We start from the raw sequence: 16,420 nt of genomic DNA, 5'->3' as shown, positions 1-16,420 counted from the left end.
CTCTTGGACTTTGTGAAATCTTACAAAACTTTACCTAATCTTCAAAGTTTTGAAAATAATCAAAAATTTTTAAAGATTTCTTCACTCTTTTGAATTTTATAGTTCAAATCCTTTCTCTTCATTATATCTTCCTCTTCATTTAATTTCCTCATTCTTCCTCACATAAACTTTGCATATCAATGAAAATTTCACTTTTTTTGTTTATATAGACGTACAGTTGGCACATTGATAACTATTATCAACTCAAAAATATGTAAACTATGCTTCAATGTAAATAATGTAAACTAAGATTTAATAAAATTATGTAAACTAAGATTCAATAAAATTATGTAAACTAAGATTCAATAAAATTATGTAGGTAAACTAAGTTTCAATATAAATAATTCAGTTATTCATCCATATAAATTAGTGAATGATTTTTATAGACGTACGTGTGAGTTAATACACATGGCATAAAAGCTTGATGCAGTCGATAGTTTCGAGTTGTAAAGCAATCAAACTTAGACAGTTGCAATTTGATAACTATCGAAATTTGACACTTGCAATTTCAAAGCGTTTAAACTTAAACTCCAATTGAGAGCTTGCAAAACAGAAAGTTTTAGAATAGATACAAATAGATACACGAAATCACTTCAATTTTAATAAACATAATAAATTATTGTGTTTACGAAATTTTTATGGTTAATAGGTTTTTATAATATGTCACACTCTCCAAAGAAAAGTACCTAAAAAATAAAAATGTATCTTACTTTTTGAAAACTAGTAGTAAAATCAAGTTAAGGTCAGACGTAGCATTGAATTTTTTGTTTTTTTTTCTAAATCAGTAGTAAAAACTAGGTTTAGTCGAGCATAGTACAAAAGTTATAGTAGTTTTTCTAAACCAGTAGTCAAAACAAGTTTTATCCCAGCTGAGAAAGTTCTATAGAATTTCACTACAATAATTCTATAGAATCATTATAGTTGAATTCTAGTGAATATTCTATAGAATTTCACTAGAACGATTCCATAGAATTTCTACATGAATTCTACTACATTTTAGTGATTTTTTATTAGAAAGAATATAAATTTTGTGAAATAATGTTTTTAACATTATATTATTGTATGGTTATTCTACGCAAACATTTAATTATTTTTATAAAATAATAAAAATTTCACATAGACATTTAATTATTTACAAATTTTTTATAAATTCCTTCGTAATACAATTCAATTATTTTTCTGAATAATAAAATTTTAACAGGGATTCAATTATTTTTCTAAATAATGAAAATATTTTTAAGAATCCAATTATTTTGAAAAACAGTAAAATTCTTTGTTAAATTTAATTATTTTCAAAACTAGTAAATTTTTTTGCAGAAATTCAATTATTTTCAGAAATTTTAATTATATTATTTGCTTAATTTCAATTATATTTAAAGGTAATAAAATTCTTCGCAGAAATTAAATTATTTCCAGAAATTTTAATAAAATTCTTCGAAAGAATTCAATTATGTTCAAAAAGTTTTTTAAAATTCTTTTCAAAATTTCAATTATCCTTATAAATAATAAAATTCTTTTCCGAAATTCAATTATTTTTAAAAATTTCAATAAAATTCTTGTCAAAATTTCAATTATTTTCAAAATTTTTCCTCAATTTAATGATTTTCAATATCTATTATTTTCATAAAATAATGAAAATTTGACAGAAATTCAATTATTTACAAATTTTTTATAAATTTCTTCGCAATAAAATTCAATTATTTTTTTGTATTTAAATAATTGAATTCTAGTTGACTTTTCTAATAACAATTAATATAAAAATGAATTTCAGTTTGAATTTAAAACAAATAAAAATTTATAAAATTTGTTTTTTATAAATAAAATTTTTTTAAAAACAAATAAAATTGAAAATTCTCAAAAAACTTTTTAAAAAATAATTAAAAATAATTGATTTATAACAAAATTTTAGTTAGCACGAAAAAAAAATTTAATTTTGGAGAAGTTACAAACTATTGCAGAAATTCAATTTTTTCAGGAGTAATAAAATCCTTCGCAGAAATGTAATTACGTTTAAAAATATTAAAATTCTTCTTAGTAATTCAATTATTTTCAGAAAAAATAAAACTCAATGCAGAATTCCAGTTAATTTTAATACAATTTTAATTGAATTTCTGGAAAATCTAATTATTTTTAAAATTTTTATTAAAAATCGTCGAAAGAATTCAATTATTTAAAAATATGATGATAAAATTCTTTATGAGAATTGAATTTTAAGAAAAATTCACTTGTTCAATTTATTTACTTTTGAATTTTAATAATTGAATTCTAGTAGAATTTTTTACTAAAAATTGATTTAAAAATAAATTTCAGTTAAAAGTTTAGATAATTATTGAATATTAAAAGCAATTATGCGTCAATTTTTAGAAATAATTGAATTTTGAAATTAATTTTTTTTAAAAAGTGTAATTGAATTTTTTTATATTATTTAAAGTTTTTATTTTTTAATATATATTTAATTGAAGAATTTACGAATAATTGAAATTTATAAAATTGAATATTGTTAATAAATGAATTTTGAAAATTTTAGAAGAACTTTTTTAAAAATTAATTGATTTATAGAAAAATTTTAGTGAAAAATTCTTAAAAATAATAATTGAATTGAAATAATAAAAATAATTTTGAAGAAGTACAATATTCTTATAATATATGTTGGAAATTAGTTTTAGAAACAAGGATAAATTTTAATGTAATATATTTTATTTTTGAAAATGCGTGATAGAAAAGGTGGTGCCCTCTATTTTGGGTTACTCGCGGGAAAACTTTGGGAGAAAATTGCGGGAAAGAGGTGAAATCGCTGTAAAGTCAAGAAAGGGGAGTGAGTGATTGATAAGCCCTTGACAACGACACAAGTGTGTCGGTAATTAAATGTGATAAAGTATAATAAAGTGTATTATAGACTCCACTCAAATTTTATGTGTTTTGTTATTTTTTCGTCCTTTGTTTTACCGCAGTATTTTATTGGATTTTAACAATATAAAATAATGATTTTATCAATTTGCTATTTTGAATTATTATAAAACATGAAGAAATCGATTACTCCGAGTCGAAGACTCGAAGTTATTGATTTCTTCATGTTTTATAGTTATGAAAAAATTTAATTTATACTTTTAAGTAAAATGTTTTCTTATTTGATTCGGAGTGTTTATATTTTTGTCAGTAATTGGTCTGTAAAACAAATTTTTGGTCAGACGTAATATCCTATTTTTCGTGTTTTTCTAAAATAATTAGTAAAAACAATTTTAAGTGAGACGTAATATCCGATTTTTCGTATTTTTCTAAAATAAGTAGTAAAAACAAGTTTTAGTCAGACGTAATTTCCTATTTTTTGTATTTCTCTAAATTAAATTGAGTAAAAACAAATTTAAGTCAGACTTAATACTCTATTTTCTAAATTAAGTAGTAAAACAAAGTTTTGGTCATCCGCTATATCTAATTTTTGGTACAATTCATAATTCAGTAGTATGACCAAGTTTTAGTCAGACACACTAATTACTTTTTTGTTTTTATCCTTTTCCTGAATTAGTATAAAAGAAAATAAGTTGAATAAAGAAAAGTTTGATTGATTTAGAATCGGGATTCAATATATTATGTTACTAAATGAAAGGAAATTTGCACTTTGTATTAATGAGCATCAATGCTAAGAACAGTTTGAATGGATATGGAATAGATCTAAACTAGATCTAAGATCGAAAACTTAACATTCGATAGTTCGCTAGTTGAGCGGGTAAAGTTCGAACAGATATTATAGCTCGTTACAACAATGCAGCCGAAGTTTGCGAAATTCCCGTAGTCTCCGAAGGAGTAATAACTCCTGGAGAAAGGATAGCACTCGGGGGTCATTTTCCCCGATACTCTGTACGTAGACCACGAGAAGCGTTCGATAGCCAATTTAAAGTTACGATTCCAAGTTCTCTGTCCTTACTATCTCAGACGACTATATGTCGTCTTGATAGGTTACTCTCTCTCTCTCTCTCTCTTTTAGAAAAGAGAGAGAGAAGAGTACAACCTGTTTTAATATGAACAACCAAGTATTATCGTACGCGAAATGTTAAGATTTATTCGCGATGTGACCTGAGTGTAAATCTACTTGGATTAAATCCCTTGAAACTTTCCAACCCAATCTCTCAACAACTATACCTATTAGTGCCCTTCCTGCTAGGATTACCTAAGTTTTGACCTCTCCTGCAAAAATCCGCACTGCACATCGAGAAACTGCCTCGGGAAATTGAAACTCAATTTCACCAAGTAAATCGACTGTGTATAGACTGGGAGAAAATTAAAACAGGAATTTGTTTCGATGTTGATTTTAATAGGTTGCTAATTGAATACGTAATCAGAAAGTTGTGGTCTTCTTTAACAACCTTGGAAACTTTATTTATTTACTCATCGTCCATGCTTTTAAATTACTAAACACTTTTTTATAAATAACTAAATAATTTCTAACTAGGAACTAAATACTATATAAGTAGCTGAATAATTTAAAAATAACTAGGAGAAATGTGACTAAAATATATGGTAAAAACAAGTTTTAGTCAGAAAGAGTTCTATTCTTCTAAAATAAGAAGTAAAAGCAAGTTTTAGACAGAAAGAAAATTCTATTCTTCTAAAATAAGTAGTAAAAACAAGTCTTAGTCAGACACATAATTAAATTTTTTTTAAAATAAGTAGTAAAAACAAGTTTGAGTCAGACATATACTATTCTTCTAAAGTAAGTAGTAAAAACAAGTTTTAGTTAGACAGAGAATTCTATTATTTTAAAATGAGTAGTAAAAACAAGTTTGAGTCAGACAGATACTATTCTTCTAAAATAAGTAGTAAAAACAAGTTTTAGTTAGACAGAGAATTTTATTATTTTAAAATGAGTAGTAAAAACAAGTTTTAGTCAGACGTAGAATTCAATTTTTCCAAATTAAGTAGTAAAAACAAGTTTTAAACAGACTTAAAATTCAATTTTTTAAATAAGTAGTATAAACAAGTTTTAGACAGACATAATAAAATATTTCTTAAATTTTCTAAAAAATGTAGTAAAAACAAGTTTTAGACAGACTTTAATTCAATTTTTTAAATAAGTAGTAAAAATAAGTTATAGTCAGACACATAATTCACTTTGAATAAAATAAATAGTAAGAGCAAGTTTTAGACAGACGTAATAAAGTATTTTTAAAAATTTTCTAAAATAAGTAGTAAAAAACAGTTTTAGACAGACATAAGATTCAATTTTTTAAAAAGAAGTAGTAAAAACAAGTTTTAGGCAGACTTTAATTCAGTTTTTAAAGTAAGTAGTAAAAATAAGTTATAGTCAGACACATAATTCACTTTCTATAAAATAAGTAGTAAAAACAAGTTTTAGTCAGACATAGAATTCAATTTTTCTTAAATAAGTAGTAAAAACAAGTTTCAGACAGACGTTATATAATGTTTTTTTTTATTTTCTAAATTCACTAGTAAAAACAAGTTTTAGACAAACTTTAAATTCAGTTTTTTTTAAAATAAGTAGTAAAAATAAGTTTTACTCAGACATATAATTCAATTTTTCAAAAATAAGTAGTAAATACAAATTTTAGTCAGACTTAGAAATCAATTTTTCAGAAATAAGTAGTAGAAACAAGTTTTAGTCATCCATGAAATTCAAATTTTTTTAAAATAAGTAGTAAAAACAATTTTTAGTCAGACGTGATATCCTAATTTATTAATATTGCAAAATAAGAAGTAAAAACAAGTTTCAGTCAGTCGTAGTATTATATTTTTCGAATTTTATCAAAATTTAATTTATATTTAATTACTTAGGAAATGTGTGAAATTAAAATTTGTTTTAATTTTACTTCTAAAATTGGTAATTTTAAATTTTATAGTAATCTAATGAACTTAGTGAATAAATAAAATGTAATTTCACAATTTTTAAAAAATAATTGTCAAACAACTAAATAATGTTTGTTCTAGTCAGACGTAATATCCTATTTTTTGTATTTTTCAAAAATAAGGAGTAAAAATAATTTTAGTCAGACGTAATTTGATATCCTTTTTTTCGCATTTTTCTAAAATAAGTAGTAAAAACAAGCTCCAGTCAAACGTAATTTCCTATTTTTCGTATATCTCTAAATTAAGTAGTAAAAAAATAAGTCAGACGTAATAATTTATTTTCTAAATTAAGTAGTAAAACCAAGTTTTAGTCAAACGTAATTTCCTTTTTTTCATATTTATCTAAATTAAGTAGGAAATACAGAAAAAAATTTACTATATTATTTCTATTATCATTGTTATTTATTTGTTTATAAGTATATTAATATTCTTAATATTCAATTTATCAATGATTAAATAATATTTAATAAGAAATTTAATTTATAATATTTATTTATTAATATTTACCTATATGTTGTGACAAATTTTAAATTTATTTTTAAAATTGGTAATTTTAAATTTTATAATTAGTAATAAAATTATTATTATTAATTATTATTTATTTATTAATATTTATATGTTTTTACAAATTTTAAATTTATTTTTAAAATTGGTGATTTTAAATTTTATAATAATTTAATAAGTTTAATAAATAAATAAAATTTAATTTTACAATTTTTACATAATAATTGAAAAGCAATACAAATAATTTAAAAAAACAAATAATTACAGAAAAATTCTACGCCTCATTTTTCCAAATGAAACTGAGATTCTACTTTAACAATAAGACGTGGATTGAATTGGAATGCGGCAAAGGACTGGGGGGTGGAGGGGAGAAAGTCGGAGGGATTAAGATAGATATCCTATAAAATAGGAATTAAATTTTTGTGTACCCTCTCTACAATTTCTCTTTCCCTCTCCACAATATTTCAATCTTCAAGAGCACTCAAAGAAGAATTCAGGAAACGATATAACGTTTTCTGCTTCCTCAGTAAAATTTAGATTTTACTTCTTATAGCCTTTGATGTCTCCACAGCTCGGTTGTATTTTCGTATACGATGCACTTTTACTACAGAGAAATCCATCACACTTGAAATCGTTCAGAAAATTTAAATTTAATGGAATTTCTAGTGGGTTCGTAAAATTTGTATTAGTTTTTATGTTCCGAGACTTACATATAATACTGTTTGAGAAAAATATAAAGATTGAATGAAAAGAATAAAAATTGGGATAATAAAATTTGCGAGGTCATTAATATAAACTTTAAAAGATTAATATTTACGGGAAAAATACTATTTAGTGGATAGAAAATAAAAAAATTTATATATATTGATAGTAAAAGAAAGAAAAATGTTAAGTATTTAAGGAACTTGGTTTTGCGTTGAAGAAAAAGGAAAAAAGAAAGCCGAGGTAGATATAGTCAGAATGGAATTGATCAAGGGAATAAAAAAAGAAAGAGGGGAAAACACTTTTCGTATAAATTGTCACGCAGGAATTCGAGCGAGTCGGCCGACGAAGGACTAGAAGAGAGAAAACCTCGTAAAAATGCAAACTTTTCCCTCCTATAGGAACGCGTTCTCTCGAAACCTTATACAACAGTTATGTACGCGTTGTAGTTGGACGCTTTTCGCAAACTTACTTTGGGAAAAATGAAAAAAAAAGGAAAAATACTTTTCGCCCATTGCTCTTCAAGACAATTTTCCAATTTTCTTTACAAATAGTACACCATAAGAATAATACACCAATACTTAAAAATATGGGAAAAAATGTACTTTATTTCAGATTCAAAGTAGTATTTTATTCAATGGAATGAAAAATATCAAAATTATTATAAAAATGCTACAAATTCTGATTCTTGGTGTAACTTTAGAATTTTTTTTTAAATAAGTAGTAAAATCTAATGTTATTCAGACTTGGTACTAAATTATTGTTAATTTTGTGAATCAGTAGTGGAATCAAGTTTTCGTTCTACGCTATAACAAATTATTGATACCATTTGTAATTCAGTAGTAATACCAAGTTTTAGTCAGACATAGCTTTCTTTTTTTTATTCTTTTCATGAATTAGTAGTGAAAGTAAGTTTAAATCAGACGTAACATTTAATTTTTAGTACTGTTTCTAAATTAGTAGTACAAACTAGGTTGAGTCAGACATAATACTAAAATTATAGAACTTTTTATAACTAGTAGTGAGAGAATGTTAAAGTCAGACAACATATTAAATTTATAGCTCTTCTTCTAAATCAGTAGTGAAGACAAGTTTTGATCAGACGTACAATTAAATGTGTAGTAATTTTTTTTAATCAGTACCAAGCTGAAAAAGTTCTATAGAATTTCACTAGAATCATTCTATAGAATCATTCTATATGAATTTTAGTTAATATTCTACATAAATTCTACTAAATTTTAGTGATTTTTAATTATTTTCAAAAATTTTCCTCAATTTCATGCGATTTTCAATATCTATTATTTTCAGAAAATAATAAAAATTTCACAGAAATTCAATTATTTACAAATTGTTTTATAAATTTCTTCGCAATATAGGTTCAATTATTTTTATAAATAATAACATTTTTACAGGGATTCAATTATTTTTCTAAATAATAAAATTCTTTTTAGGAATTCAATTATTTTCATAAATAATAAAACTCAAATGAAGAATTTCAATTATAAATACAATTATTAATAATTATTTTTTAAAGTAATAAAATTCTTCGCAAAAATTCCATTATTTTCAGAAATTTTAATAAAATTCTTCAAATGAATTCAATTATTTTCAAAAATAGTACAATTCTTTGTTAAATTCAATTATTTTCGAAAGTAGTAGAATCCTTGGCATAATTTCAATTATTTTCAGAAATTTTAATAAAATTCTTTGTAAAATATCAATTATTTTCGAAGGTAATAAAATTCTTCGCAGAAACTCAATTATTTTCAGAAATTTTAATAAAATTCTTCGAAAAAATTCAATTATTTTCAAAAATATAACATTCTTTTGTTAAACTCAATTATTTTTAAAGGTGGTAAAATTCTTTGCAGAAATTCAATTATTTTCAGAAATTTTGATAAAACTCTTTACAAAATTTCAATTATTTTCAAAAGTGGTAAAATTCTTTGCAGAAATTCAATTATTTTCAGAAATTTTGATAAAATTCTTTACAAAATTTCAATTATTTTCAAAAGTGGTAAAATTCTTTGCAGAAATTCAATTATTTTCAGAAATTTTGATAAAATTCTTTACAAAATTTCAATTATTTTCAAAAGTGGTAAAATTCTTTGCCAAATTTTAATTATTTTCGAAGGTAATAAAGTGCTTCGCAAAAATTAAATTATGTTCAAAAAGTTTTTTAAAATTCTCGTCAAAATTTCAATTATTCTTATAAGTAATAAAATTTTTCTCCAAAATTTTCCCCAATTTAATTATTTTCATAAATAGTAAAACTCATCGCAGAAATTCAATTATTTAATATTTTTAATAAAATTTTAATCAAATTCCTCGATAAATGTAATTATTATCAAAAACTTTATTAAAATTTGTCAAACGAATTGAATTATTTAAAAATTTGTTGCTAAAATTCTTTTCAAAAATTTAATTTTAAGAAACATTCAAATATATAATAAATTATTTTGAGTGTTTAAATAATTGAATTCTAGTTGAAATTTCTAATATATTAAATTATTTTGTGTGTTTAAATAATTGAATTCAAGTAGAATTTTATAATAAAAATTGATGGAAAAATGAATTTCAGTTAAAAATAAATGAATTTAAAAATTCTCAAAAAACTATTTTAATAATTATTAAAAATAATGGATTTATAGAAAAATTTTAGTTAATACTAAAAAAAAATTAATTTTTGAGAAGTTACAAATTATTGCAGAAATTCAATTGTTTTCAAAAGTAATAAAATTCTTCGCAGATATTTAATTATGTAAGAAAAAAATAAAATTTTTCTTAGCAATTCAATTATTTTCATAAATAATGAAACCTAATGAAGAATTTCAATTATTTTTAATTCAATTTTTATCGAATTTTTCGGAAAATGTAATTCTTCTTAAAAATATTATTAAAAATCGTCTAAAGAATTCAATTATTTAGAAATAATTGAATTAATTTGTCATATAAATTTAATTGTAAAATTCAATTACAATAATATAAATTTATGGTTTTTTTTCTAAGTCAGAAAATAAGTTTTTGTCAGACGTAATATTTTTTCGATTTTTTTAAATAAGTAGTAAAAACTAGACTATTTTTCGGAACACGTCACAAATGTTTATTAAATAAAATAATAAAATTGCTCATGGATGTAAAATTGGTGAAAAAATTTCCTCGAAATTAGAATATTTCACGACTAGGCTTTTTTCTTAATAATAATTATGAAGATGAAGTTTGAGTTTTACCAAGGACTAAAATGAAACTGATGAAGAAAGCCTGACATCAACGTTGATTTAACATCAGCGTTTCTTAATGAACCAGACAAATTGAATAAATTACCGAATGCACCAGCCACGATAATTTCATAGCATTTCACATTAAGAGATGCAATCCAACGAGAAAATAAAAATTTTCTTTCTTTTATTATTTTATTTTCAATTTCTGTTTCTCGTTTCTCGAGGACAATTTTCCTTCCGTTCATGCGATTAAGTTAATATTTTCGCGAAAAAAGATTCTTTCATTTCAAAGATTAATTGCTCTCAATGTCTCATTATTTTGAGAAAGAAAATAATTCGCAAAAAAATATTTTGACATTGATTTCGTGCTTTTTTTAAACAAACTTTTCTTTAACTTTTATTTAATTAATTGTTCACGACATTATTCTTTCTTTAAGTCATAAAATAATGCAAACAAAATAATTTCTATACTGAAAAAAATGATAAATTGTTAGAAAATCGTTTATTTAGAAATAATTCTGCCATTCACCGTTAATTTATAGTAATATCGTTTTGTGTGAATAAAATTAATTTAGAATCCCAGCACCTCTTCTGCTATCTCTTGTGGGATATGGCTTTGCTCCAAAAATGCCACGAGTGTCTGATATTAAAATCAAACTTTATTATCGTCTCAAAACGAATAACCCAACTATTATTCGAGGAATAAAATTCGAAATGCTCCAGGAATATAACTTAGACCATAAATTTTCCTGAAAAGTGTATCTTATGCGTAATTTTAATGGAAAACAATGTCTTTTCTAATAATATTTCTACAAGGTCATCAAATATACATATATTCGGCATTAAAAATTTTTCAAAAATTACTTTAATAAAATATTAAGATGTCATTATTTTTTATGTTATGATTATGCAGTCTTTAAAACGACAGAATTTAAATAATTATATTAATTATTAAAAATTATATTAGTATAAAGTAGCAAAAAAACGAATAACGACAGACATACGTAATAACAAATTTTTCGTATTTTTCCAAAATAAGTAGTAAAAACAAGTTTTAGTCAGACATAATACTCTATTTTCTAAATTAAGTAGTAAAATAAAGTTTTGGTCAGACGTCTTATCCTATGTTTCGTATTTTTCTAAAATAAGTAGTAAAAATAAGTTTTAGACAGACGTAATTTCCTATTTTTCGTATTTTTTTCAAATTAAATAGTAAAAACAAGTTTTGGTCAGACGTCATGTCTTATTTTTTATATTTTTCTAAAATAAGTTGTAAAAACAAGTTCAAGTCATACTTAATTTCCAACAGTGAAAATCGTTGAAAATAAACATATAATAGAAAATGCACTAGAAAAAGAAGAGTAAAGTTTGTTTGACTAGTAGTGTAAAATACGGTCTATTTTTCTCACCTGAGGAGGATAATGATCCGGAAGTGCATGTAGTGCTTCTCTGTATGCAGATAAGGCTCTCTGTAATCTCCCCTGATCCGCATAGAGGGCTCCAAGTTGCAACAATGCTTGTACCCTGGCAGCTTCGTGAGCCCTTCTGTCTTTCAGACCGGATCCGTCCAAAGAAGCGCCAGCGCGCAAAACCGCAGCTGCTTCCGTTCCACGACCAACCGAAGCTAAAGCTGCTCCAAGATTCACGTAAGCCTCTGAAAACGGGCAAAGGTCAAAGATTAATTTTTTATGCCCATTTCCATGGAAATAGATCAAAGTAAATACTAAACGTTATAATATGCATAGCGAGAGATTGTTTCGTAAATTCATAAACATTTTGTAATAATCTCTCCTTTAAAATTTCATATACATACTATGTGGGAAATGTGTCTAAAACTGCCAGTCAGGTAAAGTGGCTAATTCTTAATAAATCGGGGATTCCAAAAAATTTAATGATTTAAAAAATTTGTTGATAACATTTTTTAGGAGAATTTAATTTCAAGAAATTAAATTTTTAGAAATAATTAAATTTTGAAAAAGTTATAAACTAAAATAATTGAAATTCTTAATTTTTCATATTTTTGACAAAAAATTCTGTAGAATTAATTCTTTTTAAAAGTTTAATAGAATTTTTTTTAAAATTATTTCAAGTTTTTATTTTTCAATATATATTTAATTGCAGAATTTCTGAATAATTGAAATTTTGTAAATTTGAATTGTAAACGAATGAATTTGAAAATTCTCATAAAACTCATCGCAGCGTTTCAATTATTATTTTTCATACAATTATAATTGAATTCCTTGAAAAAAGTAATTATGTTTATGCAAATTTTAATAAAATTCGACAAAAAGAATTCAATTATTTAAAAAATTTGTAACTACAATTCTTTATGAGAATTATTTAAAGAAACATTCAATTATTCAATAAATTATTTACTTTTGCATTTAAATAATTAAATTCTTGTAGAATTTTCTAATAAAAATTGATTTTCATTTTATAAAAATGAATTTCAGTTAAAATTTTAGATTATAATTGAATATTAAAAGCAATATCTAGCGTGAATTTTTAGAAATAATTGAATTTTGAAATTAATTTTTTTTAAAAGTTTAATTGAATTTTCTTTTATATTATTTGAAGTTTTTATTTTCTAATATGCATTTATTTAAAGAGTTTAGGAATAATTGAAATTTCGTAAAATTGAATATTGTAAACAAATAAATTGGAAAATTGCCAAAGAACTTTTTAGAAAATTATTAAAAATAATAGATATAAAGTAAAATTGTAGTTAAAATTTTTTGAAAATATCAATTGAATTGAAATAATGAAAATAATTTTCAAGAAGTATAATATTCTTATAATATAAAATAATTATTTTATTACTTGGTCATCTTCATGTTTTATAGTTATAAAAAAATTTAATAAACTAAAATTTCATTCATTGTAAAAAATATCACCAAAATTGATTATTTTAATCTTTTTTGGTGTTAATTTAATCTGCAACACTTTTTAATACCTCACGATTTACTGTGCTCCGATTAAAAGTTAACCAACGATTAAAGTCATTTTAACCGCCCATGATTGGTCGGTTAAGGATTTAATCATTGATTAACTTTTAATCGGATTTGGTGAAACTCGCTTATAGTTTTGTATTTTTCTACATTAAGTAGTAAAAACAAGTTTAGTCAGACTTAATATCTTATTTTTCGTATTTTTCCTAAATAAGTAGTAAAAACAAGTTTTAGTTAGACATAATTTCCTATTCTTCTAAATTAAGTAGTAAAAACAAGTTTTAGTCAGACATAATTTTCAATTTTTTAAATTAAGTAGTAAAAATAAGTTTTAGTCAGACATAATTTTCTACTTTTTAAAATTAAGTAGTAAAAACTAGTGTTAGTTAGACTTAATATATTATTTTTCGTATTATTTTAAATTAAGTAGTAAAAACAAGTTTTTGTCAGACATAATTTCCTATTTTTCTAAATTAGGTAGTAAAACAAAGGTTTAAGTCATACGTAATATAATTTTTTTATTTCTGTATATTGAGTAGAAAAAACAAGTTTTAGTCAGACATAATTTCCTATTTTTCTATATTGAGTAGTAAAAACGAGTTTTAGTCATACATAATTTCCTATTTTTTCAAATTAAGTAGTAAAAAGTGGTTTTAGTCATATTTAATATTATATTTTTCATATTCTTCTAAATTAAGTAGTAAAAACAAGTTTTAGTCAGGCATAATTTCCTTTTTTTTAAAATTAAGTAGTAAAAACAAGTTTTTGTCAGGCATGATATTTTTATTAATGTAAGTAGTAAAAACTAAGGTCATTCAGACTTAATATCTTATTTTTCGTATTCTTTTAAATTAAGTAGTAAAAACAAGTTTTAGTCAGACATAATTTCCTGTTTTTTCAAATTAAGTAGTAAAAACAAGTTTTAGTCAGGCACAATTTTCTATTTTTTAAAATTAAGTAGTAAAAAAAAGTTTTAGTCAGACATGATATTTTTATTGAAGTAAGTAGTAAAAACTAGTGTTAGTCAGACTTAATATCTTATTTTTCGTATTCTTCTAAATTAAGTAGTAAAAACAAGTTTTAGTCAGACATAATTTCCTATTTTTTTAAATTAAGTAGTAAAACAAAGGTTTAAGTCAGACGTGATATGATGGTTTTATTTTTCTATATTGAATAGTAAAACAAAAGTTTAAGTCAAACGTAATATCTTTTTTTTATTTTTCTACATTGAGTAGAAAAAAAAGTTTTAGTCACTTTTTATACTTTTCTTGATTTAGTAGTGAAAGTAAGCTTAAGCCAGACGTAACATTTAATTTTCAGTAATAGTAGTAAATAAATAATTATTAAAATATTTCTAATTAAAATATCCACTTGGACCACTGAATGTAATGAACATTCACTATACCTACTAGTTGGAAAGTTTCTCAAATTTCCTGCATAGTTCGGCAGTAGTTGAACTTTATATTTAACAGCAATGAAATATTGTTGATGAAAATTTCAATTTTCATAAATATATTTTATTTCTTTATCCAAAAATTTATCAATAACACAGATTTTGAAGTAATGCATTTTGAAAAATCTGTTATAGAAAAGATTTTTCTCAAAAAGTCTGTTATTCTTTTTATAAAACTGCAAGACTTGTTTATAAATCGCTTTTTGCAGGAAAAGCCATCAAGTGACATGGCGATCATCTCTCTTATAAATATTTTTCCAAGTCAGAAAAGTAGCACCACGTTTCATCATGGATATTGCTTGTGCTCGATTTCGACATTCACAATAATTTATTGTTCGCTATTCAGCCAGAAAGCGAAGCGAAGTATAAAAATGAAATGTGACATCGATCAAAAAGTAACTCGACCATTTCTCTCAATCTATAACTGGATTCAAAAGCGTCACAGAAATTCCATCAATGGTAAATAATCATTTGTTGTGATTTGTCTATATATGTGAACTCGATACAGAGTCGATATTTTCCATAATTTATGTGATTTTCATATACAGAGTAAAAAAACAAACTTTAAATCATGTAGCATTTTTATATTTATTCATTTAAATCTTTCGTGAAGGAAATTAAAAATGTCGATAGTATCCTCAATTTATAATATAATAATTTGTCGTGTTAAATTATTTTCTGTTAGAATCAAAATCAATAGCAGTTAAATAGTTCAGATTTATAAAATTATTAAGTTAAATATATAAATTCTCTGGGTTTTTACATTGTCATCAAAAATGAGAAGGTATTGTTTTTTGAAAAAACTTTGCACATAAATAGCTCTCGGTTGATTTAAATAATATAAAAGCTCAATTTTCTTTTAACCATCTAATTTCGTATTTCATTTCATAACTATATATATTCCAACAATTAGTCCATTTGATATTAAATTGTAAATTATATATCAATACACAATACACAAGTTAATTAGAAATTTATATTTCAAGTTAATTAACATAATATTAATAATTAAATATAATACAATATTTTGCTTCTACAATAAGTGCGATATTTTGCATGAATTTCAAAAATTTAATTGTAATAATTATTAATTTTATTAATGTTCTCACTAATTCCCAATCCTCTTTTGTCTACTTTTTCCATAAAATTTTATAAGGTATTAAAATAATTTTATGCTAATTTTTCCAAATCAATAGTGAAAAATTACTTTCGTCAGACATGATACTAAATATATGGTACTTTTTCTAAACCAGTAGTAAAATCAAGTCCAGGTCAGACGTAACATCAATTTTTTTATATTTATATTTTAAAAATAATAGAATTTAAAAATTTTCTATTTTAAATTTTTGTTGAAAACACTAAAAAAATTCAATTTTGAAGAAATTATAAATAATTGCAGAAATTCAATTATTAAAAAAAAAAGCAAAATTGTTCTTATAAAATTCAACTAGGTTTAAAATTTGAAAAAATTCTCTTAAGAATCCCAATTTTCTTTATAAATAACAAAATTCTTCTCCAAAGTAGTTCTTCTCACTACTGATTTAGAAGAAGCATGAACAATTGAATGTCTGACTTAAACGATCTTTCACTACTGATTGCGTAAAAGTAGGAAACATTTAGTATTATGTCTGACTAACACTTTATTTAACTACTTACTGGTTTCAAGGTGAATTATACGTTTAATTGTTCTATGT

At 23.2% G+C, this 16,420-nt stretch overlaps 1 protein-coding gene across 1 annotated transcript in view; it reads right to left on the bottom strand.

The window, feature by feature from the left end:
• The window catches only part of LOC122503425 (protein O-mannosyl-transferase TMTC2), a 319,531-nt gene that overhangs the window by 36,843 nt on the left and 266,268 nt on the right, over positions 1-16,420 (bottom strand). The window contains exon 7 of the mRNA XM_043613958.1: positions 11,735-11,979. Within this exon, the coding sequence (XP_043469893.1) occupies positions 11,735-11,979 (245 nt within the window). The remainder of the gene's footprint in view (positions 1-11,734; positions 11,980-16,420) is intronic.

This window comes from Leptopilina heterotoma, unplaced genomic scaffold (genome assembly GCF_015476425.1).
Source record: "Leptopilina heterotoma isolate Lh14 unplaced genomic scaffold, ASM1547642v1 Lhet_261, whole genome shotgun sequence".
In the NCBI taxonomy this organism is placed as follows: Eukaryota; Metazoa; Arthropoda; class Insecta; order Hymenoptera; family Figitidae; genus Leptopilina; species Leptopilina heterotoma.
The sequence above is the reverse complement of the archived record's forward strand: the minus strand, read 5'-3'. Positions and strand labels throughout refer to the sequence as shown.